The sequence below is a fragment of the Leiobunum rupestre genome, chromosome 9 (assembly GCF_980474605.1).
Source record: "Leiobunum rupestre chromosome 9, qqLeiRupe1.1.hap1, whole genome shotgun sequence".
NCBI classification, from domain to species: Eukaryota; Metazoa; Arthropoda; class Arachnida; order Opiliones; family Sclerosomatidae; genus Leiobunum; species Leiobunum rupestre.
The window spans coordinates 29,751,306-29,778,482 of record NC_143392.1 but is presented as its reverse complement, the minus strand read 5'-3'; the positions used below and the strand labels follow the sequence as shown (position 1 = coordinate 29,778,482).

Sequence of the window (27,177 nt, the reverse complement as noted above, 5' to 3'; positions counted from 1 at the left end):
GGGCTAGATATAAGCAATTGGGGGATCTTAAAATTCATTTTGCACGTGAAAATACGCCGCCATGTAAGGGTATAAAAGCAGGTAAATAAGCCTGCTATATCTCACAATGTAAAGGTACTATCACGCACAAAAACGCAATTTTGAAATCGGTCAACTTGAGCATTTTCGAAGTAATGAGGGCTAGATGTAAGCAATTTGAGCCTTTTTTATTAGTGGTTTTAGCCGGATTTAACAATACTGGATAATTAATTTTTAAAAAAGCCGGTTTTTTTAAACCCTGTAACAAAGTATAAACAATAATGTATTTATTTATATTTGGGGATAACGATTATGTCGATAGAGGGGGGGGGGTGAAAAACGTCACCGACGTACGCTTCAATAGCGTCGAAAGACGTCAGTTTACGGGGAACCAATGAGAAACCAGAATTACATTTTTTTGGAGGGTTCAAGGAGCTTACAGTTGGAGCATGAAGTGGATTGTGAGAAACTAAAAATAGTTAGCATGATTTTCTTGAGACTAAAAACATGATTCTTGATAAGGAAACCCGGTACGTACCAGTTTTCCAACTGGCTCTAAATCCTTTCTTCTCAACCGAAGAATCCGTCCTAAATTTTATAATCATTAAATTGGAAGCCGTGGAAAACGCCTTTGAAGTTAAGTCTTGAGTTCCGGAAATAGTTTCCAAAGTAACGCTAGTTTCTTCAGTACGACCTCCCGCCAAAATCTGAACGGTATCGAAGTTGGATTCGGTGTCGAAATCGGAAAACTATAAATAGAGAAAACACACTAAACTTGAGAAACCAAAAGCTTATAAAAAATAAAGAACTATTATCCTTTAGCGATAAAAAAGTTTCGGTTTAAAAGAAAAAACCAAATGATTTAACGAAATCCTTTCAATTCTAGCTATACATAATGCACTTCACTCCAGCGCTTAAAGGGAATAAATTCCCAATCGAAAATCCGTCTGCTAAGACGCAACAAGTTTTTCAATCATTAGTACAACACTTGACGAGAAAAGCGAACAATTCCGGTATTTTAGTCTTTGGTTGTGACTAAACAATGAGATTAGGGCCCCCACTCAAAATTTAATTTTTTTATAGGAAAAAAAAAGGATTATTTTTCTAAAAATACAGGACATTATAGGACTTTATATGCTATTTAATTTATTCATTTTGAAACAAAATCTATAATTAGTGAAATAAATCTTCGATTTTCACTTAAAAATAAAAACTATTTAACCGTTTTAACACGAAAATATACTAGTATCTAACAGTGTTAACAATAAAAAAAGTATAGACTAGAATTACTTTGATAGCAATTTATCCTATAGCTAAATCTAGCAATTTAACTGAGTGGCGGAATTTGATATGAGCAAAATATCAAAATTATAGGATTTATAGTACTTTTTGGGGATTTGATTAATTTCGTCATTTCTGGCTTCAAAATTAAGGTTTCCAGGATTTCAGTTGCTTTGCCTAAACAAATTTTGGTTTCTATACCCGGTTTTAACGTATCGTAACTGGACGAAATAGGTTAGGTTAGTTTGTGCGCGAAAGTCAGTCGTCGGGTGTTCTACGTTATCTAAAAATTCGAAATCAGGAATTAAAAATCCATTGAAAAATCTAAATTTTTAAATATAAATTTGCGCCGCATAATTCTTGCACCAAAATATTCCTCATCGCCTCGTAGCTAAACAAGCGAGCTATCAAACTCAAATGTCAACAACAGAAAATGCTTATTTAACGGTTAGCTACAGATTCCTAGGCCCAAATGTAAACTTGTTAACCTTGTAAGCATTAACAGTAACATTAATAATCAGCTATAGGCTAATACCAAAGGCACCACCTTAGGCCCAAGTTATCTAGCGACTTTTAATGCCTTTAAAATATTACATTTAAATACTGCCGGGTTTTTTTGTGGTGGACAAGTTAATAGTTAGTGTAGGGAGCTGACGGCTCGCGTGGCATGCTGGGCTTGCCACCACCCTCCTACGCATCGTAACCCGACCACCGGAATTAATGGCTTTAAAAGTGGTGGTGCCTTGGGTTTTCGCCTAGCTGATTATTTTTTATTATAATATTCTTTAGTGTAAAACTGTTCAGTTCTACTATATTATAATCAGGAACTCGTACCTTTGGCTTTTAAAAAGGTACAATATTCTATAAGAAAAGAATTCTACCTGCAGCTTGATTCCACTTCCAATTGGCCCTTCAAGCGTCCATTTACAGTCAGAGTTAGATTCGTATTTGTTGGGATAACGAGGAGATTTAATAGAATCGCCAGAAGTGTGAAGGTAAAAATGACAAGACGCTGTTAAATAGACGAAATTATTAAGCAATTTAACATAAGCTTCCCAATAAGTAACATTAGTATAAGTATGACCCTTTACTTCCTATCCCCCTGAAGTTTAAATTCAAATGCCTCCAAGGCAACCTAACCAACCACCAAAGAAATTAAGTATTATTGCGAAGAATCATCCAGAATTTAATTAAGATGAGACCCAAGATACGGTGTGAGGTACCGCATTTACAAGAAAAATATACGTCAATCGTTATAGGTTTAACTACTGGATTACGTCGTCGTGAACCTTTGTTTGGAAACTGTATTGAATAATATTCTCAGTAGAAAATCATTTTCACGTGACTTAATTAAATCTTGTAGGACTTATTTCTAGTCTCGGATAACCCACCACTTTAATTAGGAGTTCTACCGGTAATTAACAGGGACTAATTAGTAATTAAGTGAACGGAATCCCAAATCCCCGTTGGAAACGGAAGCGGCACAGACCGCCAAGAGGAATAATATTTACCCGGACAATCCATCTCGTCAGATAAATCCCCGCAGTCATCTTCTCCGTCGCATCTCCAATTCTCGTTGACGCATTTACCATTGCTGCAGTGAAATGAACCTACAAAGGACCCAAATATTAGCGGCTAATAAAAGCGGATAGGTCGTGGAGATTGCCTACAGGGAAACCAACATTGAAAGCAAAGCCATTAGATGGAGCTTTTTTTTAGTTTTTATTTATAATAGATGGAGCTATTTTTACGCCTTTATTTATAATAGATGGAGCTATTTTTACGCCTTTATTTCTAATAGATGGAGCTATTTTTTAGCTTTTATTTATAATAGAAGGAGCTATTTTTACGCTTTTATTTCTAATAGATGGAGCTATTTGAGTAAATACTTTCAGAATCATTAAATTAACTGTATAATATGTTTTGGTAATCAATATTTTGAGTTAAAACAATTCAACTCGGGAAAAATCCTACATAAAAAGAGACCAAAATTGGTTTTTGATATTAAAATTTTTGGCGTTTCAAACTGTTGGTGCCATCTGGAGTGTTTAAAATTGCCTCTAATGGCGATACCCCCTGCGAAAGTGTCTTCTCCTTTAACAAACGAGTTTGGGTTTATTGAGATTGATTATATCGGCCTTAATGGCGTGGAAATCAGCGGTGTCTTTTACCTTTGGGACACGCTGAAACTTGGCACATAAAAGGCAACAGAGTCTCGCAAGAAGACAATTCCCAGGTCTGTCCGGGTTTGTGGAGCAGCTTTGCGCGGACGCACTCGCCGTCGTGGGGGTTGGGTTGACCAGGCGCCCAGAAACCCACGTACTTCGAAACGAATGAGCCTCCGGCGGATTCCAAGGTGTTCGTAGACAAATCGTCGACCGATGTCAGGCCTATTTGTAACAAATGAAATAGGTTTTAAAGCAACTGAGACGTGGTTGTTCGTCAAATTGTTCCTTAAAATAGTAGTTACGCGAACGGATAATTCATCACGATTTGACATTACATTTAACTAAGCCTGATATTAAGTTTCCAATACCATAAGCATATAATTATTCATAAAATAAGTAAGCAGAGTTCCCTATATTTAGCGTGGTAACTTCCTAATTACCATACATTTTTGGTCGACTTCAGATTAAGTCTTTTCATCTCGTCGTCATCGTGAACGCGTGGTTTTAAATTGCGTATTTTTATCGCTAGAGGCGCGCAAAATTTTACGAATGTGAACTCTGCCATTTTTATCGCCAAATGCGCTCATCTCGTAGAATATGACGTTATTTCCGCGGTTCTATTATTAGAGGAGCTCATCTCGTAGAATATGACGTCATTTCCGCGGTTCTATTATTGGATGAGCTCATCTCGTAGAATATGACGTCATTTCCGCGGTTCTATTATTGGATGAGCTCATCTCGTAGAATATGACGTCATTTCCGCGGTTCTATTATTGGAAGAGCTCATCTCGTAGAATATGACGTCATTTCTGCGTATTTTAATCGCTAGAGTCGCTTATCTTATAAGATAAGACGTCAATTCTGCGTCACTTAACACAAAGCTGATAAGTAATTATTTGGACTAAACTGACAGTTATTAAACAATTTTAGATTTACAATCGTACTTTAACTATATTCCCTATATTTAAAAACTTCTATAAGTATTTCAGGAATTTTTCCAGCTATTTGTACTAAAATTATAATTTCTAAGCGCCCAACCGGGTATTAACTAAATATAAAACTGTTGAACTAAGGTAAAAGCGCCAGTGATGTTTAATAAAAGGATCCCTAAACCAAACGCCTCAGGCAGATAAAGCCGTGTATATATAACAGTTGCAAAATAACTGCAGAAAGGTAAATTTAAGATTTCCCAATTTAAATTTCTATCCACATGGGAGCTTCTATAGCGATGAACCGTAAATCAAACAGAAACGCAACCCAAATCGATTTTCTTTATACATACAAGGGAGCTAATATACTCGTTTTTACACACAACCCAAGGGATTTGAGTGTATTCGTTCCACGGATAGTGTAGCAGATGCCGCCATGTCGTACTCTACCAGTTAGGGTTATAAATTTTCAACGAAATCTAGTTTGATGCTACATTTACCGGCCCTGGTATCACAATATACATTTTTGAAATCTGAGCCCAAAAAGTTATTGTTTTTCGATTTGTGGTTTTTGGTTATTTTAACCTTAAAAAAATCTACATAATTTTTTGAAATTAGGAGCGACTTAGAACTGATCATTTCTGAGCTACTTTCGGTCGTATTAGGAAATTTATATTTAAGTACGCACTATTGTCATATTTGAATTTCGTGCCAATTGATACAGGCACCATCTAACTCGTTCGCGTTTCGCTACCTTATTTCCAAAAACAGGCAACTTGAAAAATTAGGTTTGTCTAAAAATAATTTAAATTAACGTGTTCGCGTTTCGCTACCTTATTTCCAAAACCAGGTAACTCGGAAAATTATTTTACGATAAAATTCCTCTTGTTTATTTAGTTAATGTACAAGATGATTGGAGATTTGTTCAAATTTAAATTTAATATTTAAAATATAGTTAATACATGTCCGTGACATCTTGTTCTTCCCAAGAAATATAAAATGGTACACTTACCAACCCAGTAAGACCTCTGTCCAGAATCCTTCAACTTATCCAAAGCTAAATTGCTAGTGAAATTATATTGGCCATAATCCTGAACTAAAGTCAACTCGCTGCCGTACCTGCCAAGAAAATGAAGAATTTTAAGTGCTTATTACTTGAACACTTCAAGCGAAACCAAAACCATTTTACTAAAAAAAACTGCAGAAAGGATTTTTGAACCGTATTAACACAAACGAAACAAGCTTAAAAAGTAACAATAGCTGTAATTTTGTCACTTTATTTATACAGGCGTGGTTGGCAATTACGCAAACTGACTTATACGTAACATTTTCATGAGTTTGAGATATTGTTTGAAATTTGCGTAAAATGCAAAATTTAATCGTTGATCAATAAATTTACTGTTCCATGGAAAACTATTCACAATATTTTTATAAGTTTTGCGATATTATATATGTTTGAAATTGGCGTAAATATACCTTTCTATGCAAGTTTAAACCATGAAACATGACGTGGTTGAAATTGGCCTATGAGTTTTGATATCTTTATATTAAATAACGCCGAAGAGTTAAAAAAGACCAACAACGTTTGGGGAAACTAAAATATATTTATTTAAAACCGATACGCGGTACTTCGTCCGATAGTCCTTCAAGGCGAACTTATAATTGGTTTTCTTAAAGGATTTCTAATAAAAAAATAGGAAAGTTATTTCCATGAAAACAATGTACACGCTGCTTACCCTAGGGGTTTCATCATACTGGGGAAATAATTTTGTTTATGGAATTTAATACAAAAAAGTATTTATCTTGGGCAAATATGCGAAATATTCACGGAGAAAACTCATTAAAAAATCTTCCCCGCACACACTTTGTATTGATCTTAAAAAACGTAATATAAACTACTTTAAAATTACACAAGTTCAATATAGAAAGATTGGACAAAAGAAAAACCGTTTGATATTATGATCGCATACATTTTGTTGCGGGATTGCCCTTATAGTTCGAAAGTATTTAGCAAATCGTACACTACCGGTATCCGAAGACTAAGATAGATTTTTTAATATTTTATTTGTATAAACGAAAAAACGAAGATTTAGAACCAAAACCTTTTCAAAGTCTAGTAGTAAAAATTAAAATTAAGAAACTAGCCTATTATACACAACTTTTATAATGAGGGTTGTATATATCTAAATTTATCATCTTCACAGCCTCATAGGGCTGAGGCTTAAACGATCTCTCAACCAACGAAGCCTATGAAAAATAACACAAAAGAGTTAATATCCTCGATTATCGCCCCTGACAAACGCAGGGAAAGCGAAACGAGGTTCCTGAAGTCCCGAAAAATGGTGTCATTCAAAAGTGGCGAAGTACCAGAATAAATGAAATATTGTTCCGCAAAGCGGAAAACTTTAATTATCCGACTCTCGTTCTCACTAACAATAGCTAAAATCTAGAAGCCGGGTGAAAAGACAACGCGTAATACCATATGTAAGGTAGCACAATAAGTATAACACTACCAGATAATAGAAGAAACTAAGTACGAAAAATACCATTTGAGAAATAAAGATTTGTTTATATCTATAACAATAACAGTCTAACAGAAAGAATTAAACAGTCTAACAGAAAGAATTAAACAGTCTAACAGAAAGAATTAAACAGTCTAACAGAAAGAATTAAACAGTCTAACAGAAAGAATTAAACAGTCTAACAGAAAGAATTAAACAGTCTAACAGAAAGAATTAAACAGTCTAACAGAAAGAATTAAACAGTCTAACAGAAAGAATTAAACAGTCTAATAGAAAGAACTACAAAAAAATTTATAAAACGAAAAAAATTATAATGTAATAAAAAAATTTCGTTCTTAAAATATAACGTATCTTGACTTGCCAAATATTTGCACGATCCTGTCTATACAAAACAGCGCCACTTGGTAGCGGCTTAGTGAACTATACTTTCGGGAATGTAATCGCCCTTGATAGCTGGTGGACAACGCTTACAGACATTTAGAAGGAAGACCATATTTTGTATAATCCTTTGCTAAAGTGGCTTATTAACACTAGCTTCATCTTTAAAAGTAATATATCATAGCTTACCAGTTTTCGGAGCATAATCCAATTGAGTTTAAATTAGGTTAAACGCACAAACTAATTAATTTCCGGACTATTGAATTGATAATCCTACTTCTCAGAGGATAAAATAGGTAGAAAAAAGTAATACACAGAGTTACATGTGTCACTTAATTTTTTCAAGTTACTTATGATAATAGCGAGTGAAAATTGAAAAGAAGAAACACGAAATTACAATGCACATTATTTTCACAAAGCGGAAAAAATCCTTTAGTGAACGCTTCCTGGCTCGGTATCTGAACAAGTTTACCTAATTACGAAAAGGGGAAAAGATTAATTCGCTAATTGGAATGACAGTTTTAGAAGTATGGGTCCACATAGCACCGTAATTTGCATAATCCGACCAGGGTTTATGGATTAATAATAAGATTGTTTTTAACGTCACCTAATTTTAATAAAGTTTGGTTTTTAACGTGAAAATTAGTAAAAGTTCTTATAAAATGAAGTAAATATGTACAAAAACTGTGGTTTTTAATAAGTTTAATTTTAATTAAAAACTAGGCTTAGTAAAAAGGTCTGATTGGATCCACCTGCTTAATTAACAAGATAGGTCATAACAGTAGCTTCATAAGGTTCATTTGACAAAATTAAGCCAAGAGGACCAATTTTTTCTATCAATTTTGTGTATAATTTGTAATTTGTAGGATTACTAGTAGGCAGTCGAAACAGGATTAAGCGATAATTGAACGATGGGTTTTTTGTCACGATATATGTAAATAATTCGGAGACATTTCAAAGATAGAGAATGTTTAAAATATAGGATTGTGTAGGACATTTCGAGGATTTGCAGGATAGTATTGGAGCATGTTTAAAATATAGGATTCCACTGTGTAGGAAATTTTAAGAATTAAGAGGATAATAGTAGGATATGTTTAAATATAGAATTTTATCAGAATTACAGTATCTGTATTTCCAATCGATTGATCTATCAATATTTCTTGTATTAACGGTTTCAGAGAGATCAAATGCCCAAATTTATAGGTGCCTGGGCAGCCTGACTCCTAGAAACCGGACAGTATCAAATGCGAACGGTCCTAATTAAATTTGTATTAAGCGCCGTTATGGAGAAATCGATATTTCCCGGGGACCTACTCGAAGACAGCATCACGCTGCTGCAATCACCACCATCGCCAAAGACGGCATTAAAAACAATAATTAAGACTACAATCGTCATACTTGTTAGTTAGGTGACAAATGCACCGAATATTTAAAAACACTACAGGTGGCCTAATACGTCGAAACTATACTGTTTTTTGAAAAATGTTTTGAATATTGTTCATAGGAAATTATATACAAATACACCGGGAATGTGTTAGGAAGAGTATGGTGGGCCGGATGAGCTTTATAACCTAGATTTTGGCTTGAGACGGCGGGCAGCTAATGGATCCCCTAGACATTGAAGTGTGTACAGTTTCCTGTTCTGTACAATAAATAAAGATTGAAATTTTAAAGTTTTAATTTTAATTTCTTTAAAAACCGAGAGGTGGCGCTGCAAATATAGAAACAATAAGACTCGAAAGGAAACAATCGGATTTTAAATTGAAAAGGAAACTATAAAATTATCCCATTTCGCGAACCTTCCCAGTACAGAAATGATTCTACCAAGAATGTAGTCAGGTGAACAGAATACGCAGGCAGCACCCCGTTTGACTAGTGATTTCTGGAAGAGAAACCACACCCCTTGGCCTTTCCTAGCGTAGCCTTTCCCCTTTCTCTTGGTTAGGGGAACAGTCCGCTACAGTCTCAGGCTCTCTGCACGAAGGTGGAGAATACCTTTATTACTCATTTTAAAATGAGGAAATAATCACGGCCATACATTCTCCCATATACAATATACATTCTTGTTTCTACGGTGAGTAATGCGCCTAGCATAATTAAGTTGAGAAGGGGAAACTATTGTTACGAAGTCATTATAATTCCACAAGGAAGGACGTATATTTGGATCGAAGCGACACCGTTGGTCTGAGAACGGCGGAGATAATCTGAGCCGAAACCATTCACCGAGTCGAGCAGCTACGGTTTTCCCCGAAACCTTTTCCGGCCCATTTAAAATTAGCGCGTCAAAATTGAAATCGTTCTATTTACGTCTTCTAAAGAAAAGGCAATTAAAAATTTAAATATATAAATTGTATATAGTTTTAGGGGTTTTAATACAAGCGATTAAATTAAGTCTAAGCGATTTGGAATATCAAATTTCGATGCGAAAGAAATTATCTGGACTTCTGATTGCAGCTCAGAATTCATAACTAAATATTTTCCGTAGTGTTAAATACAGTGTATCCTATTCGGAAAAAGAATGTAGAATATTCAGGGTTGGGTGGTTCAAGCCACACAGGAATAAGTCATGATTTAATCCAAGTGGTTTTTTTCTCCTTTGCTACGATTTTACTAAAGTTATTCCAAACTAACAACTATAACATCATTTCTGGCTAGACTTCGGTAATATTAAAAATCGAAACTAAATCTTCAAGTTACAACTACACATTTAAAAGCGATATTGCTGTTCTGTAGTGGTTTATTGGCTAATAATAATAAAGCATCTGGCGTGTTTGTTTAAACTCTTTAACAAATAGGTTAAAGAGAGTATTTGTTTAGCAATTAGTTCTTTTCGTGTTTCATGGTTTAATAATTCATATACCACGTGTAAGTGGCGAACTTTGTAAAAAACCTTAATTAAATTGTTTACTAAGACTAAAATCAACCACAATTTCATTATATAAATTAGACATTAAAATTATTAAATAGAAAATGTTACGTTACAAGTGGCGGTTAAATTAAAACCACGAAATTAAAAGTGCACAAGAATTTTTTATTATAAAAATATTCTTGCCCACATTTTCTTAAGAAAATTTTCTTAAATTTTAACTCGCTATATCCGCAAAATTTGGATTTTGATACCATGAACGAAATGACAAATGTTCAAAACCAAAAATTTAAATATTTAATCTAAACATAAAAATTGCAAAAATTCAACCATTTCGAAAAAGAATTGAACATTAGCGAACTTTTGGCTCGTTCGTCTTAAATCGAAATGGAGGGAATTGTAAAAGAAATATTATTCAGCGATATTACCTGCGGCACACTTCGGACGCCCGTTTCCAAGAATGTCGGATGTTAAAGAACCGGTAACACTGCGTTCCCTCTTGATTCCAGGCTGTTACGAAGAAAACAAGAAGAAACGGACATTAGAGATAATTACTCTCAAATCTATAAGTTCTCAAAGTCGAACAATTTGGAAAAGAAATCTGGTTGAAGAGTCGAAATGTTGTTCATTTTCCGGAAAAAATGAAATGTGGAAAATCTTCCGCAAATCGGGAAAAAAATGTGCAACTAATTACTTTTTAAGGGTTTTTAATTATTTTAAAGGGAATATAACCTCAGGTATTTGGTGTGGAACACCAACGTTTGCAGCTATGACCACTCTTGCCTTTGGCTTTAGAAATGTTTGGCGCCACTGTACAGGAAAATTTGAAAAATTGAAGGAGTCTTCCATAAAGATTTCTTTGCAGGTTATATTCCCTTTAACTATTTATCGATATAAAATGTCTAATAACAGTAAACATACTACAAAACAATAGTAGTGCTACATTGTTAATCAGTTTAAAGCAAGTCTAGAGGTTTAGTTGCCAACCGAATAAAGTACGCTTATGCTCAATATAATATACCAATTCCATATTTATATTGGCGCCATCTACAGTAGTTTTTTGAAAGCATGTACTTATTAACTGGCAAATAGTAGAGTAGTTAGTCGCCACGTTTGCGCAGGGTGTATATCATTTTATACCTATGCTCGCACCGCCACAAACACAGAAGTGGGTAGCTAGGCTTGCTAAGACATAGTAGACGGGTTTAAAAACACTGTCGGAAAGGTAAAGAGATAGTGCTGGGAGATATACATAGCGATTTTCTAAACAAAAAACACTGTTTGGACCGAAATTCGCAACACATCGGAATCAGCGTCCAGCCTCAAAAGTACATGTTTCATTTTAATGACCGATGCAAGATATATTATGAACGTATGTAAACGGCTTTAATTGCCGACTTAAGTAAACTATTCTGACTGCTAGTTAATGTAAACATCCTAGTTTTCCACAAAGCTTTGCAAATTTATCAATTATCAGTGCTGATAAAACATTTAAATTCAGCCAAAACAATGAATACATTATCTACTACGAAAGTGTGGTAAACTAACACACAACCGAAGGTCCCAAAATAATTGAAAAATTATTAATATAAAAATTTAAGGCCAACAATTGCGAAAAAACATTTTCTGGCCAATCCCAAAATTGTTTTTAGTATACACGTCAGAACTTAACCCTTGGCTCTACATTTACGGTTACCTCGATTTAATTTGAAATAAATTTGTTATCGCTCCCACATTGTAAAAAACTAGTCGAACGTAGCCTAAATTCCCGACTAGCACATATCAGAACACACCCAAAATAATTCCCAGACGCGGGGCCGGTTCGGAAATAAAATACCTCCAAAACTCGATCCATTTTCTACAAGACAGGTTTCTCGGTTAACTAGCTCGAAACAGGCGCGACTATAAACAAATTACAAAATAGCGCTTCCTGTATGTCGGATTTTACATAATACGCTGAAAGTAAAACTTAATTTTCATTGATATTTCATTATTTATTCGGTATTCCGCTCCAGATAAAATGCCAAAATTAAAGCTTGTTTAAAAAAAACCCGGAATGAATTACAATGGAACGAGTTTCCTGAATTTATTTAAAATTCTTACGGCCGGATAATGAGAATACTTTCAGTGGGTCCAAATCTTCAGCAATTTTAGATCGCTAGTCAAACGCCGCAAAATATTTTTCCACTTCAATATTTGACGGGAAATCGAAACCGGTGTATTTCAATCAAAATCGGAAATTGTTATATATTTTTAAGCAGGCTAAGAACTATGGCTCGCAGTGTGGTTTATTCATACCGAATTTTTTAGCGTATATTTTACTTTTATCAGACGTTAATGAATTCACTTTAGTAGAAGTTTGTTACGTATTTTATTTATTTATTTACATAAGCCATTTTATAAAAATCTCAAAATACCTACTTTTTAGGCTTAATTTTAATTTCCCCGACTATTGCCGTGGCAAACCTTTTAATGTTGTATGGCAATATGGAATAAGCAAATTAAGATGCTTTTAAAGATAATTATAATTTAAGAAATATTTGGGGATTTAAAATACATATTTAAGGAAATATATACCATGTTAAAAAATTATTTGCTTTTAAGTTGAGTTGTAAACTAGTTCCTGTTCTAGCATTAAGATGTCTGAATTGGTTCCATGGATTAAAAGATTTTACTTATGCCATTTGGAAAGTGACAACGGCTTTGCTACCCCCGCAACTCAACAGGTATCGGACACTGTGTGCGGCCTATCCAAGTGCCAGTTGAAGGTCACGAGAACTACCTTCGACCACTTCGACGATGGGTGAAAATTGGTATTTTTCGGGGAAGTGTCTAACGTGGCTTCTAAATGACATGCCAGGAGAATTTCAACCAACGCGTTCTTTACGGGAGATCAACCCTTTTTTTCGACTACCTCGGCAACAAACCACTAAGCAGCGCCAAAAATGTTAATATCAGTAAGAGGAACCTTTCTCCCCTTTAAAATACTTGCTTATCCTTCCAGGTACAAACAATATAAAAGGTATAGTAAGGGAAACTATTTACATTTTAAATTAATTCACATTTTACGGTTTGACTTGTGCATTTAAAGAGTATAATATTTCAGTTATATTTAATTAAATGGTTTAACTGTACGAACGCTTGGAATCTTCATTTTCATATTTTAAACATCTTATGTTACAACGCAAGTGCTGTCGCCGCTTCAGCCATTTTAAGAGCTGGTTTTCAATAAATCAATAACATAAGTAACAAACACCTTTATCCGCAGTGTTCCAAAGTGGTAAATGAAGTTTCAAATAATGTGGCAAAAACTGATATGATCATTGACCCATAATACCTTTACTGGCTAATATAACAAAACCAAAAACACTTCAGATTTTGGGCTATTTTATTAAAATATATTGGCCAAATTGCCAGATTTTGGGCTAGAATATATATTGTAGCCTAATCTAGTAGATCAAGGCATTGGTTTTTGGCTTCTTTTCAATGAAATAACGGTTTTTCTGATTGTTCTTTCTCTTCCTCGTCCATTTACCAAGGTTGCTCTAAATGTTTTTTGTTTCAAAATGCAAAATACAAAATGAATTAGGAAAATTGGGTTTTCTAAATGCAAAATGGTTTTTGCAGCTCAAAATATAATACTAGTTTTGAAGTTTTTTTAAAAATACAAAATGTTTTTACAAATGCACAGTTTGTAAATATTAATTAGTAATAATTACGCAGAGATTTCAAAACCATCTTCGCAGCCAGCGTGTGAAATACAGCGGTGGTACTGTACGGATGTTTGTCTGCTTCTGAGTAAGTGAGAAACTGAGTATCACCATTTCTCTACAAGAGCTGCAATTACGTGATAGTAAATGTAAAATGCAAAATAGTTTCCTAGAAATTCAAAATGCAAATTTCTTTTTTTCTAACGCAAAATTTGGCATTTTCAAAACGCATTTTAAACAACCCTGCCATTTACATCATTTCAATGCCATAATTTATTATTTAGCCCATATTTGCCACTTCCGTGAACTTTTCTCTATAGACTCTTAAACACGCCTTCCAAATCGACCGCCATTACCTTACAGTCTACGAGGAGGGTGATGAAAAAACCAGTTTTGGAGGACGAAATTTCTGCGGTAGAGGGCTTGCTCGTTGGTTGTCTGTACGATAATGGCGGCGCCCAGTAAACGTTTCTAAAAAGAGTGAAGGACTGTTTCGCCAATGACCATATAAATCAGGCTAAGGACTGAGAACTCTTCGCGATCTGTTATTAGTCTTTGGAAGTGCCAGGTAACGGTGCCCGAGAAATTTGAAAGATCGGCCAAGGTCAAAATAACGTTTCAGTCGGCAAAGTTATTGAGTGGCAACACAAAAACCGACTATAATCATCCACTTCGTTTCTGAAGGTTGTTATTTTCCAATTTGAGAACACGTTTTCGCTCGTATCACACAAACCTGGCAGTGATTCTGCCAGACTAAATAGTAGAAAACTTCCAAGTACACAGGCACGACAGACTATTCGGTGCTTGCTCAAAGCGCCGTAGTTAAGCCCCGCCTTGAAATGGCCGCCATGACATTCCACGTCACAGATCACGATCCAGAGATTCAAATAAAGCGACCATCATGGCCGATCTAAACGCGTTACCACGCCAACGAACACATACCACATTAATTAATTTTTGAAATATAAAAATCAGATTTGACTCAAATCTGGATCTTTTTGCTTTAAATCGATTCTGATTATTGATTTATTTATCTTTTTGTGCCTATTTTCCTTGACGAATAGATTAATAATTTTTAGTGGACGATGATGTAAACTACAATTGCAATTTTAATTCAATTCATTAATTTTTTTAAAAACCAAATTTAATTTAGTTTTCCCCTGAATTGACATTTAATTTAATTGACAAGTATAATAGGCGATTTATATCAATAATTTAAAATAAATTAGACAACCCCGGGCCACACCCACGACCAATCTAAGAATTCGTTCAGCGTCATACTTATGTTTATTACATTACTTATGATTAGGGTTAACGAAATTCCCTACGTCGACACCGTAGCGGTTTTCTGTTGCTCTAGTGAAAACCATCCCTTATATCCAAGAAGTATTGTTTATTTGCCTAAGCATGTCAGCGTGGCGACAGTCTTATCGAATGTCTCCATCACGAAATAAGAAAAAAAATGTCCCGGTCCGCGTCGGCGTCCTTTTAAGCTTATTCCGGCAGGTCCTTTTCGCTTCCTTCCTCCGTCATTTCACCCATATCGGACGTACAGACCGCTCCAGAGGTTTTACCAAAGTTCTTTTTCGCCCGTACATGGACGCGTTATTTATGTATTTTAAAATGAGAGTCAGCCGAGCGTGTAGGCCTCTAAAGATACTACGCTATACGCAAATCCCTCCAAGGTTAACAACCCACGAAAAAACCAAGGGCCCGAGAAAGACATTTTTATTCCTTATTTATATTAAAATTAAATTTCGAACGACTTGGCGGACTGTCAATTTAGTACCGTTAGCTTTCGATTCGTTTTTACACACAATCCCCAACGGATGCGTGTACTGGGCCCACGTACAGTGTAGTCGATGCCGCCGCCGTCTTCCACGTCACTCTCCAAGAATTAAGCCAGGGGTATCTCAATCGAAAGGAAATATCATGAACTCGGTAGCCGGTTATGAATTTTGGAGATCGGAGGCCCACCACCTTGTCAATTGCCCATTTTAGTGCTATTGGGCGATATTTGACTTTAAATCTACATACTTTCTTTAACTGACAAAGTTCAGAAAAGCGTAGTACTAATTCAAAATATAAATTTCAACTTAGTTTTCGGTGGCATTAAGAAATTTTAAGTTTAAGTGAGATTTCTGGCTAATTCGCGGGACCCTACAACCCGCGTTTGCACTATTGTCATAGTTGAATTTCGAACCAATTGATACAGACGTCATATAACTCGTTCGCGTAGCTTATTTGCAAAACCAGGTAACTCGAAAAATTCGGTTTAAAAATTTATTTAAATTAACGTGTTCGTGTTTCCTTACCTTATTTCCAAAACCAGGTAACTCAATGAAATTAAATGGAGGACGAACCGAATTTTTCCAAGTGTTCGAGTTTCGCTACCTCTCTTTTGAAAACAGGAAGTTAATGTACAAGATAATTGAAAATTTCTTTTAAATAAATTTAATACATCCGGAGGGGGACTGGGGAGGGAGGGGGAGATTGTGCGTCTTTAAATGTCCGTGACATCTTGTTTTTTCCCCCTCTAAATATAAAAGCTGGTTGTATAAGCACACCGAGCTACACTGGAGCAATTTAGTGTCGCAACTAGAGCAGTTCACCCCTTGACCTTGAATAAAATTATTCCCCAAGTTTTAGCGTTAAGTCTTAACATTCACTTCAATCTTAACTAATTACAGATAGGCCTCAAAATACTTCTAGCTGAGGCTTCAAAGTATTTTAAAATGGACCTTGATTTTCAAAATGTCTCTGACTATAATGAACAATTTATTTTAATGAACAATAAAAAAATTAAAGAAATGTACTCGTATTTGTTTCTTAAAGGGCCACAATGACGTCTGAAATTTGCTAGCTACAAGTGCTTGTTAAACCTGGTGTCAGATAAGTGGAGTTCGTTGATCCATAACTCTTAGTGCTTTATTAGGCGATATTAAAATTATCAGACAAGCTTAGCTAAGCTAAAACGCAAGGCACCCCCACAGGCCTAAGTTATCACGCGACTTTTGATGCCCTTAGAAGTAACGTGGCCTTCTTATTTCAACGGGAAAGGCTACCTTCGACTATGCTTCCATTAGCCCTCCCACAAAACAGCTTATGAATTCATCCATAGCCTTTAGCTTAACTATTTAATGGTCCCATTTTGACCAGTTGGGAAAGCTTTTCGCCAATTCCCTAGCCTATAAACGCACAGATCCCACCAGCACTAAGCTCGTGTTAACCACGTTTACACGGGTTCTTGAGGCTCCCATCGAAGACTAAAGTACGCCTTTCCTAAGATATGTCACCGTATGTATGTCCCCTGTTCAAACATGTCCAAGACTATATTTACACGATTTCCACCTTCTACGAGATATGTCATGTATGTAGCCTGTTCAAACATGTCCACAGATTATTGTAACAGAAGTGCCAGAATTTAGCAACGGTTGCAGACAAAGTTATTCCATAGGTTACACCAAGGACTGGTTTATTATTAAATTCATTAACTTTATATCTAGTAGTTTAACTTTCAAGCCTTAGTAGAGATATTATTTCACTGTTATACTGATCTAAGCTTTAATATTCATCAGAGACACCGGAATGTTTTAGTGGATGGTTAAAAGCTGTTCCGAAGTAACTTAATGTTCGAGGCACCCTCATTTAATCGAATAATCCCTTCTTTCAACACATTTTTCAGATTTACTGCCAAGCTAAATTTACAGCGCTGTCAGGGCTATACACACCCTTTTAGAAGTTTCAAATTATAATGCTTTAATAGCAGTGCCAAGCTAGATTGGTAATAACTTCGGGCTTAACTTAAATGTTCAATAATTTCCGTTAATATGTCTGGAGACTTTACTTTTCCACTTATTATATACTGCAAATCGATTTTTGTGAGACTTCAAAGCAATGATGGGAATTGTGAACCGATCGCTCGCGCCCACGTTTTTGATAGGCAAAATCCACCTCTTTGCGCTCTTTCCAGAGCGGCAAAAGATGCGAACCGGGCCCCCTATTTACGCTCTTTCCAGAGCGGCAAAAGATGCGAACCGGGCCCCCTATTTACGCTCTTTCCAGAGCGGCAAAAGATGCGAACCGGGCCCCCTCTATACGCTCTTTCCAGAGCGGCAAAAGATTCGAACCGGGCCCCCTCTATACGCTCTTTCCAGAGCGGCAAAAGATTCGAACCGGGCCCCCTCTATACGCTCTTTCCAGAGCGGCAAAATTTTAGTTTTCCGTACTTTAAAAATAAAACTTTCCGCTCAATGATAAAAGCGCTCAAAATGAGAGGAAGGCGCCCATCACTATTTCAAAGAGATATTTAGAGACTATTAGATACAGTTTTATCTCGTTTTTAAAAAGGCTACAACCAAGTAAATTTTTAAACGTTCTCGGAATAATTCTCAAAGCCAAATTAGGTTTAAAGAATTTAAACTTTTCAAGGCCTACCACGGTTAATGAATTGAATGAGACACCCCAGGCCAAAATACCGGAGTAAAAAAATACCTAAAAATGTGAAATAGGCCGGTACAACGAAGATAGACTACGAGAGTGACTTCGTATAAGTTCATGAAGATATATTATATTAAAGGAAGACGCAAAAAAATCTTGTTTTATCGTTCGGCAAAACCTGACAAACCGGGACTGATTTTGAGCATCAACTTTTGCAATGACCCCGAGCTAAAGGATCTTTCGTTTCACCCTCATTGAGACGCTCACTACGTCTACATTCTTTCGCGCCTATTTCGGAATTACAACAATTTAGTTAACTACACTATTAGTGTCTACTATTATACTCAGTTGAGGGTTAAGAAAGCCCAAATATCTAGTACATTTGGCGGAAAGATACTAGCACGAAATTCCGGTAAAGGGGCTTTTCACAAATTATGTAACGCAGAAAACCACTTTTTTGACTCCCCCCCCCCCACGTAACAATTCGTAACGCTTGCCAAAACCCCCCTCCCCCCCTACCACGTTACGTAATTTGTGAACAGCCCCAAATCGGCGGCGGGAATTACGAAATTCGGCTATTTTCTGTTGAATTTCTAAGGATACGTTACTACGCGTGTTATATTAATCCATTTTAGAAATGTCAATTGCGTAAATTTCAAAGTGATTAATAAATATTTAAATTTAATATTTAAATAATTTGAATTGGGTTATGATTTTAAATCAATTTGTGGTACCTAGCATATTAATACTTATAATAAGTTAAAAATAAAACGTAGGCCCTACATTTTTATTTTTAAACTTCATCATAGCGTAATTTTAGTATTATGCTCCTAAGCAATCATCAAATCCTTTATGTACCCGTTCTATAATTACCCTGGACTCTCCAAATGGACTTTTTAGGTATCATAGGAATGCTTCACTTGTAGTACTAAGAATTAAATTACAATTGCTATTAATTCTTATCTATGTTAATTAAGAAATTATCACTTTGAAATTTAACGTAATAGTATCGTCATTTAGAATAGTTTCTTTATTAGTTCAGTTTTGCTAAATTTTAGGAAATAAACTAATAAATGAACGCTACTAGACTAAATTTCTATTTGTCCCCGTGTGTAAATTTACTAGCCAAAATCGAGCAAAACTGAACTAATACGCTACTATTACTACTAAATCAATTTTGTCCAAGTGTGCCACTGTATTAGCAAAAAATAAGTAACAGAAGTAAAACTAATAAACGAACGGTTAGAATATCAAAGATTATAAATAACTACGCAAACACTAAAAATAAACACTAATTAAATAACCGAAATCCATTAACAAAATTTTAATTTAAATAAATCTAAATATTTTTCTAATAAATGAAACCTACATACGCAGACCACGATTTTATCCTGTAATAGATTGGTTTCGACCGGAAAATTCTAAAACTAGTAATAACCATAAAACCGCCGCCTAAAACTAGAAATAGCCATAAAACCCCCGCCTAAAACTAGAAATAGCCATAAACCCCCGCCTAAAACTAGAAATAGCCATAAACCCCCGCCTAAAACTAGAAATAGATCCAAATTGATCATACAAAACCTAATAAAAACTTCACTAAAAATAACTATCATTTGATATTCGCAATAGTCCCAAATAGTTCCAAAAAATCGTGTTTACAGAAAAATATTTCTAAGTACTAGTAAGCTATTAAGTAATTAAAAATGAAAATCACGTAGTTAAGGTATAATGTCTGCTATTAGTTTAGTTTTTCAAAAGGCCCCCTGATATGTAAAATTCCCATATTTCGATACGTTACCCCACCAATTAAAGCCCACGTACATTTAAACCGAGACGTTAACGCCTTAATTCTTTGAAAAATACCCACTCAACCCTTTTTCTAAACCTTAGAAGAAATTCGGACAAGGTTAAAGAACCTAAAAATCTAGAGACTTATGTTCCAACAACGGCCTCACCCTTAAAAATAAATAATTGCTTTCCAAACGACAGAACTAAGCTTAGTCAAGTTTGTCAGATTTCTAGCGAGAATCATTATTCCAAAAGCAGAGACTACGTAAGAAAAGCCAAGAACTTATTAACTTGCTGCACTACGGACTAACGTTCTTATCAACTAGACCAGATTTCTCTATTAACAAAATTTCTGAAATAAAATAAATCTTACCTTCGGGGCAGTGGAAGGTTACAGTCTCCTGAAATAAATAAAAAAAATATTAGTTTCCAAAATTACAAAATGTCTACTATGTTACTAATAGTTCTTATAAAATTACTAAGTTCCATATTTAGGGTTTTCTCCCTTTAATGAAATCTCGGTTTTCGTCATTTTGAGGGAATATTTTCATAAAAAGCCAAGCAGGCACTTAATATTTCATATCACTTTTCAATATTTTTTCCTTTATAAATAAAATAATTCGCAGAGATAAACTAAATACTATAATTAAATTTAGAGAATGTACAGACAATTACTATTTTTAATAATATTCTTCTTAATAAATTGACAAATAAAACTAAACTCAATGCATTTTGGGTTGCTTTCGAAGCTTATATTTCTTTGTATATATTATATGAAAATTAAATATTCAGATATCATTTCCTACCACGGATCTCTCGTAAATAAGAAATGAACACGAATTTTGATGGCCCTAAATAGACTACTGTTAAAACGAATTTTTAAAAACGACGGAAAATATTATTTACTCTTATCTTAAAAGGCAATTCCGATATTATTCGAAATTTTAATATTTCACTGATAATGAAAAAGTTCCTCTTGGATCCGACGCGAGGGAAACGGCAAAGCAGGTTTCAATCCTTTCAAAATCCTTAACTTTGACCAGATTTATTATAAATTAAATGTTTAAAACTTTATAAACACTGTAGGATGCAGGGTTGTCCGATTTAAACCAAGGTTTAAACTAAGCAAAGTTTAAAATAAAAACCACTATGATTTACTCTGAATTATTCATACATTTTCTTGCCAAAACACTACGAAACTAAGACTAAAACGTCTTCTTGGCCAAAATATTTGTACATAATCGAAACAAAAAGGTTAAAACATCGTTTCTGGCTAGACTTCGGTATCTTGCGTGTTTGTTTTAAACTCTTTTACAAATAGGTTAAATAGAGCCAAAGAAGTGTAAGCCCTTTAAGTATAGTCATAGAATATAAAAGATAATTTTTTTAATCTAGGCATAAAATTTTTGTACTTTAATTTTATATTTACTAAAATTTAATTTGCGTAAATGAAGTAAAAAGAAGCGTAAAAAATTGTCTTAAGTAATATAAACCAGTGTTTAAAAAAACCTGGTTTAAACAAAAAAAAAAACGGTTTTGGTTCTTTTCCAACATTATGAATAATGGTTTTTCAAAAGTCAACATGAAGTTAGCCAACTCAAATCAATTAGCTATTCTCTAGGGTAAGACATCAACTTTAAATTTTTCGATAGATCTTAAAATCGATTTAATAAATTTTCAATATTTTTTTATAGGTTTTGGAATTTGGCCGCTCTGTTCATGGATTTAATTTTAAGGACTTTTAGATTTTTCGATCGATTCTTTAATTTATAGAATTTTTAATATTTTTAGGTATGTAAGATTTTTGTACTATTACATTTATATGATGTGGATTTTTTCGCTCATTTTCACACGAATTTTCCGGATTTCGGCGAATTTGGTACCAAAAAATTTCCGTATTTCGCGAATTTTAGTTAAATTTGGGAATTTATAAGTTTTTGTTAAGAATGGGTATTGAATTTTCCTTTGGGACCCGGGCCCGCTTAGAGGGGTCCTGTTGGAGCGACCATCATAGCAGCTATTATAATTAAAAATCAAATATAAAAAATATTATATTGAATTTAACATATTTATACTTAGGAAAACTGAAAACTTCACCAGGGAGCGCTTCAATCGCATCGGATTTTGATATTTTTAAGGGGAAGGAGCTAATTATTCCTTTAGTATGAGTGGGATTGGGAACCATACAAGGTGACCAGGGAAATTAATCGGAAAATTTATAGGCAAAATAAAGGAAAATATAACACCATGGGCAAAATGAAAAGAAAATATTAAAAAATGTGCAAATGAAGTAAAATATAGGTGGGTACACGACGACGAAATGTTTTTAGGTTATACTACACTGAAAAACCACATATATTACTCTGAAACATTATAACAACTCTAGAATACTATTTTATCGTTGCTTGGTGGAAATTAAACTAGTGAAACTATAGGAAAATATGGGAAATAAGGTAGATATTAAAGGATTTTCTTCAATATATATTTATAGGCCTAAATTCAACTGCAATATAAAATTTACGACATCCGATTTAGGAATATCCAAGAAGTTCTTAAAATCTATTCCAAAAAAAATCGGCACACATGTACACCGTCCATATATGTTTATCTGAATAGGCAAACCGAGACGAAAAAGGAAATGACCTTTTCTTGGGAACGACCAATAAAGAAAAACTTGTGCGTCAGAAAATCCGCCGATTTAACCCAAAAAAAGAGGGACCCAAAACGGCGTTAGCAAGAGTGCTTCGTATTCTGGAATAAAAAGTAGCACGTTGAAAAAATATTTTTTTTCTACTTTTCACACTTATCCATTTGCAAGGAGACAAGGAAAAATTGAAACAAATTCTAATATTTCACTTTGGGGATATAGATGACATTTCCGATAACGGGGAGTATACTCCGCTGAGAGTAACCATCTTTCCGCCATTATTGGGGACAGGGTCAATTCAGGGAAGTTACGACTGCCCCTTGGGGAAATGAGATCAATTTTCGAAACTAGGATAATTTTCAATAAGCGATGATGGTACGTACTCTAATTTAACGACAGTAAATTTTTTTCATAATGATCGTTAAATAGACCAAGGCTTATCAGCGAACTTAAATAGCATAATTTGTTGATCTTGATCTCTAAAATAGGTACACAGCTAGGTTTAAATGAATTGAACCTAAGTTTTACTTAAAATATATCAGAAGTAAATGAAATGAAGTTGTCAGACTGCTATACTCCCCATGTTGGAGGCGTTTTCCTTTATTAAGTTACATTTTGACCTACAATTGGAAATTTTGCGCGGTCCTAGGCCGAAAAAAAAGGTTTTGTTTTTATGAAACCATTTTTTATACATAGAAATAGCTATACCCACAATTCCCAAGTGCAATTTATATCGTCAAAAGACGGGGGTGGAAATTAGCTTTTTATTTGACTCTTATTTTCATAAGTAAAACGCCCTCCGATTCTGGGCGCTATTTCGATAACTTCGGTTCTTTTACTTCTGAATATATCGATAAATATTTATCACATTCAGATCAGTTTCTTCGATAAATATATTATTTCAAAGAGTTTTTCCAATTTTAACAGATTTCATGAATTTTTTTAACACTTTTCCCGTGACAAATATAATATAATATAATAATGTTAATATAAACTAGAATTTTAATTACATTTAGTATTGTTAATAATTTGGTTCTAATTTGTGATTCCTACGGAGACCATATTTTTGAACATTTTCATAAATAGATTGAAATATCAGAATCGATTAAAAATTATTTAAAAAATCATTTGTACGATTTGAAAAGCAAAATCTTTGTACCAAGTTTTCGGTTTAACGTGGAATTATTTCAATTTAATTTTTACTGTTTCACACGGAAATGGACCTCGAGTTATTGTTACCATGCGAAAATAACGCGCGTGGAATTCTAAGAGTTTTCAAAATCCTTTTCACAAACTTCCGATTACCTTCCTATAGACTTGACGCGTTTTTCGTCACGAAGTTGAAAGTGACGTAATTTACGTCATATCCCTTGAACAAAGGTTTCATTAGAGAAAATGCTTTCGTGGAGTACTTATAAGTGATTAAGTTAAAGTATAATCTGACTGTTCTAAAGAGTTAAATTGCTCGGACTCAGACCTGGAAGAACCAAGTTTTTGGTTCGCATTGAACTCGTTTCATTCGCTTATTTTATATATTTAATGTTTAATGTAAATTAAACTAAAATTATCCCCCCCCCCACCGTTCTTTAGACTACTTAAATTTTTTAAATATTTTGTAGGCTTATAGCTTTCAAACTCGTAGTCAGTAAAGCTTGGCGTTTAGTGCTTCTCCGTAACGTCCCCATCCCGCCTTTAACAAGCCTTTACTTCCCAACGGAAACCGCGATAAATTTGGTAAGGAAAAATCATTACTTGGAGGCCACCTAGCTGCACCTAAACAAAAATCCCATTCTTCAAAATGTACTTATACATAATGTATCAGGCAAACAATAGTTTAAAATGTCTAGGGATATTCACAAAATCTGAAAACGGGAAGGAAATCGACAAACAAGTTTTATAGTCTCGGTAAAAATTCCCAAAATTCCGACGTAGTACCAGTACCTTCCAACGCAAGCAAGACCTTAATAGATAACCTGACCCACGGCCGCATCAGCAACCTCCACGGGAAATTCCAAATAAAATGCGTAATCGAAGTTCAAAACCAGTCAGTCGCCCTCCCAAAAGCTCTAGCTCATGGCGAAATTTTACAGAATTTCCTCATTACGAGCGGACTTAAAATACGAAATAGACAAATCGTGCAGGTCTAAATAAGCCAGTGTTGCCGTTTTAATTTTAAATTTAAATTCGTATGGGCGATGGGTCTAAGCAAGCCCGGTTTTCAAGTGAACCCCACCCCCTGGATACATTTACAGGCGGCACACAATATTTTAGGAATAAAATTCCCTTACCTTATAGAAAATTGTTTAGTTTGTATTTTACTTAATTAACGGAGTTAATTTAGACCTATATTTTAGTATACAGATTATGTTTTAACTAAGATTTTACTGCGACGTTAACGAAACATTTTTAGGTCTTTTTCAGAAAATGCGGAAGATAATTTATTATCTGACTTTTTATACAAATTCCTGAATTCTTGAAATTCTTAGACAAATTCCTAAATTCCTTACTTTTTATAGATAAATTACCTTGACTTAAATTAAATTTCCCCTTTTTTATAAAAAATCCTACATTCCCTCGCCTTCTTAGGCTTATTTTTAATTCCCCGACTTTTCCCATGTTTTCACTAGATCTGTGGCAACCTCGATTTAGCTAATGAATTGTAGCTTATAAGCAAACCAAACTTTCGCAATTTGTACCAAAATCCTTGAAAGTAAAATTAACAAAGCCGGTTAATATTTAGATTTTGTGATTAACACAAAAATTCCCCCCGTAAAATTTTTTAAAATGAAATCTTACCTGCGATGATAATCCGACTAGGCACAAGAGAAAGAACCCGAAGGTATGAATTAAAGCCACCATAATTGAACTATTTTGAGTCCTACACGGACAAACGCGCTTGGCCAGCAACATTGTCGAAATCCCAGAATCGAACACGATCTTATCCTTTGGCAAATCGGCGCGAAAACACAGACAGAAGACGCGCGAATATACACCAAAAATCACCTAAAAGTCACCGCATAATTCCTAGTTTGATGATCGTAAACAATAACGCGTCAAGAATGAATAGAACAATCCGGATTGAAACAGTGAAATATCTTAAGCCTAGGCTTAAGAAACGCGGCGTCGGTCGCTGGTAACGCCGGTGCCAAGCGATCCACGAATACGTTGAACTACTCGAAGAGGCGAATCTTGTCAAACTCTACGTGGGCCAACTCAGAAAACCTGTCTTTCAACTTTTTGGGGAAAAGTTATCTACGCTAAGCTACCGAGGGTTCCTTCGTACCTTGCTACCAAAAAATCTACAAACCCCCCCTCTTCGTAGTTTTCCAAAGCAGGGGTGAAAGAATACGCGAAAACGAAAGAAACGGGGAGGGATGGAACCAGTTCCGGTTATTTCTTTATAAAAAGGTGTGTGTAAAAATTCATAGGGTAGTCAAACCGGTGAGGGGTGGAATTTTGAGACGTTACTCACACACGAGGAGGGGGGCCAAAATATCGTAGCGTCAGGGGGGGTCTTTTGGATTCTAGGTGTAACGTGCGACCCCCCATTAACAGGTGACTTCTTAGGGTTATACCTGACATTTCTGGCGAAGCCACGGGTAGGTTCAGTTAATATCTATAAATCTATTTAGAAGCCAGTTACGTACTTTCGTCTGGTATTTTTCCCCTCTAAAAAATTGCGTATTTTTTCACATACGATTATAAACGAAACTATGCCAGATATTGGATTTTTAACCCCGGTTCCAAAAACGATTGCACTTTACAATACGGAAAATTATATATATTTTTTTTAGGTTAGACCAGAAGTATATAAGATATTTACAAGCTAAGTATCCATATGGAACATGTACACTCGCATGTACATTCGTAATCTCAAGACAGTTTTCCCGGATTTGTACACCTAACGATGTAAAATATAAAAATTAAATCATAGGGATATTTCATTATTTACAAACCATATAGTTTTAGTTTAGTAATTTGTATTTTTAGTCCAAAAATCATTTTGACAAGTAGAATAACATAAGTATTTAGTAGTATAGGAATAAGGATACTTCTGTCTGGGAGATATTTTATTTTATTCTCGTTAGACATAGCTCATTGGCTTGGAATTTGATACAAGAATTATTTATGTTAGGGTTATAGGTAGCGGTCTTATGACGCCATTATTTATACAGTAGAAGGCTAATTCTACCCCCTTTCTACCCATTACGTCCTGCCTTTGAATCATGTCCGCCATCGCAACCTTCGTATAGATATTTAAATATAAGCAAATGGTGATACGGGTACCCTGATACGAAAACAAACGTTAATTCTGACCTGTATAATAGAATGTGGTATGTCGATTCGCAGAGATCAAATTTCAATATAATTATTTATACATGCCGTTTTCTCTAATTGGTTTCTATGGTTACCGGGGCTTGAACGTCAAT

General features: G+C 34.7%; 1 protein-coding gene across 1 annotated transcript in view; it reads right to left on the bottom strand.

Annotated features, from left to right (window-relative positions):
• uif (sushi, von Willebrand factor type A, EGF and pentraxin domain-containing protein uif) overlaps positions 1-26,002 on the bottom strand; it is a 52,295-nt gene extending 26,293 nt beyond the window's left edge. Inside the window, exons 1-8 of the mRNA XM_090158137.1 lie at positions 25,544-26,002; positions 20,474-20,501; positions 10,591-10,672; positions 5,409-5,515; positions 3,471-3,689; positions 2,811-2,909; positions 2,181-2,311; positions 557-767 (exon numbers count right to left, since the gene is read on the bottom strand). Of these exons, the coding sequence (XP_090014263.1) occupies positions 557-767; positions 2,181-2,311; positions 2,811-2,909; positions 3,471-3,689; positions 5,409-5,515; positions 10,591-10,672; positions 20,474-20,501; positions 25,544-25,657 (991 nt within the window). The 5' untranslated portion in view covers positions 25,658-26,002. The remainder of the gene's footprint in view (positions 1-556; positions 768-2,180; positions 2,312-2,810; positions 2,910-3,470; positions 3,690-5,408; positions 5,516-10,590; positions 10,673-20,473; positions 20,502-25,543) is intronic.
• Positions 26,003-27,177: the final 1,175 nt, after the last annotated feature.